The 2549-nt window shown below is 29.1% G+C and overlaps 1 protein-coding gene across 1 annotated transcript in view; it reads right to left on the bottom strand.

Annotated features, from left to right (window-relative positions):
• Positions 1164–2549, bottom strand: part of LOC107628057 (trihelix transcription factor PTL) — a 3427-nt gene continuing 2041 nt past the window's right edge. Inside the window, exon 2 of the mRNA XM_016330863.2 lies at positions 1164–2101. Coding sequence (XP_016186349.1) covers positions 1225–2101 — 877 coding nt within the window. The 3' untranslated portion in view covers positions 1164–1224. The remainder of the gene's footprint in view (positions 2102–2549) is intronic.

Below are 2549 nucleotides of genomic sequence, written 5' to 3'. Positions count from 1 at the left end.
TCTTAGCTTCTACTACTTCTCATGAGTCAATCACCATTCATTATTTCACTCTTGTATATTGGTTTTATTGGCTTTACCTTATTCACTTCCAAAGGTCAAAGCAATATTTATTTCAATTTTACCAAATAAATTCCTGCCTAATCTTTACCAATGACTATATAAAAAATTTTCAAATATGTCAATAAGTTTAGTCATTAATTTTAACCATGTATAAATTTTAGGTTTAATTATTCCTGCAGGTCCTATAATTTTACCAATTTTTCACAAATAGTTTTGTCACGACAATAACTAAATTGAAAAAAAAATTAACGTCTAAAGACTCAATTAAAAAAAATTATAAAGATCTAATTAAAAATTTCGTAAAACTACAAGAACTTACAAAAAATTAAACCTAAATTTTATGATTAAATCAACGATTAAAATTATCGAAATATCTAAAATATTAAAATACGTATATATATCTCCTTTGGATCATATAATATAGGAAACATTTTAAGTGCATCGGGAGTATCGGTGCACCAATTATTTTAACCGTTGATCTAAATTATAAAAAATATATATAATATATATTAATTAAAATCAACGGTTAAAATAACTGGTGCACCAATATTTTCCGGTGCACTTGAAATGTTTCCTATAATATATACGGGGAACATATATGTTATTGATCATTGTTCTCAAAATTAAACAAGAAGAAACTTTTCTTGGATTTTCCTTTTGCTTCTCATTTTTTTCACTTGAATAGTTGCCACCCATTGCTGACCTACCATTTCTCCTTCCACTATGCAAATCAGTCCTTTCATGCCCAAAAGAGCCCATGCCGTTGCTTTTGCATTGTCACTTCAATTTCTCCCAACTAGTAACTAACCTCTCTTCTTTCTGAACAACCACCACTTTTTGTAAACCTATTATTGGTCACTCAATTTTTTTGAAGTTAAACCCTCCAATAACAAATTTATATTTATATATTTATGTAGATCAATATTCAGTAATCTTAGAATATATATATTTACGGCTTCCACTCTAATAAAAATGCTAAAAATAATTTTTACATAAAAATTTTTGTTTGAAAATACGATTTATTTGTTTAGTCGCACTTTAAACAGAGGTAATACTTTTATAATATATCAAAATTAAATCCTATAATTCACTGTCCGATAATTAAAATAAAACATCTTTACGTAAAGACAATTATAGAATCTTCATTTGAATATCTACCTGTATTTACAACTGAAAATGAGTAGCTGTAGATGTTTCTGGTGCATGTATTAAATGTGCTTCAGAAACATACATGTATTTTTCTCTAATATCTTCGTTGTTATCCTCGTTATGATTTTTGATAATTTCTTCGTCTCCCATCATCATCATCATCATCACACCATCATCCTGATGATGATGAAGATGATGATGAGAAGCTTCTTGATCTTGTTCTTGTTCTTCAGCCTTGATGATTTCCCTTCTCCTTGTCAACTTGTTAAAAGAATCCATTAATGCAGCATCCCTTGCTTCAATCCATGCTCTTTCTTTGGCCCAAAACATGTGCTCCTTCTCCAACCTAGTTGCCTCTTCTCTTCTCCATTCTTCTTCTCTCTCCCCTCTTTCCTTCTCTTTCTCTTCCATTGTCTTCACTAGCTTCTCAAGCCATTCCTCTTGCTTCTTCACAAGCTTGCTCATTTGTGAGTCAATGAACTCCTTCATCTTCATCTTCATCTTCCACCTCCTCCTCTTCCTCTTCCTCGATTCATCATCATCATCAGTCTCTGATGATGATGTGTCAAACTCACTAGTGGAGTTTGTGATGAGGCTTACACTATTATTATTAATATTATTATTATTGTGATGATGATGAGAATAATGATGATTATGAAACTTGTCTTGATTTGTTTGTAAATTAATAAGGTTGTTGTTGGTAACAAAGTTGTTGGAATTGTTGTTATTGTCTCCAAACAAGGCTTCAAGTTGGCGAAAGAACCTATAATGCTTCCCATCTTGTCTTGCTGCTTTTCCTTCCTTTGTCTTCTTATAATATTTGTACAGATTCTCAAACTTCTCCCTGCATTTCTTTCCACTCCTTTGGTATCCATGTTCTTCTAACATTATCCTAATTATTCACAATTAACCACCATCATCAACACAAATTAACTTCATTATTTAACATTATTTCATGGTGAAAACTTAGATGCAGTCGATTTCACGTGAAGTTGATATCTGAGAGTCTTTAGATGATTTGATGGATTTGACTAAATTTTCATCTAACGGTTCTCAAATATAAACTTCACGTGAAGTCAACTTCACCTGAGTTTTTACCTTATTTCATCGGTCATGATAATTAATGACTCAAGAATAAACTATCAAAATTATAAATGTTTTTGAGATAATAAAAATGTGTTCAAATTAGTTTAAAATTGTTTTATTTTATATTTATTAATTATTTTTAAAATAAATATATAATATTAGATATAATAAATATATAATTTTAGATGTTATATACATAAAATTATAAATATTAAATAAAATAAAATAATTTTACATTATTCTATTTCTAATAT

This window comes from Arachis ipaensis, chromosome B02 (assembly GCF_000816755.2).
Source record: "Arachis ipaensis cultivar K30076 chromosome B02, Araip1.1, whole genome shotgun sequence".
Taxonomy (NCBI): domain Eukaryota; kingdom Viridiplantae; phylum Streptophyta; class Magnoliopsida; order Fabales; family Fabaceae; genus Arachis; species Arachis ipaensis.
This window is presented reverse-complemented; position numbering and strand designations above follow the sequence as displayed.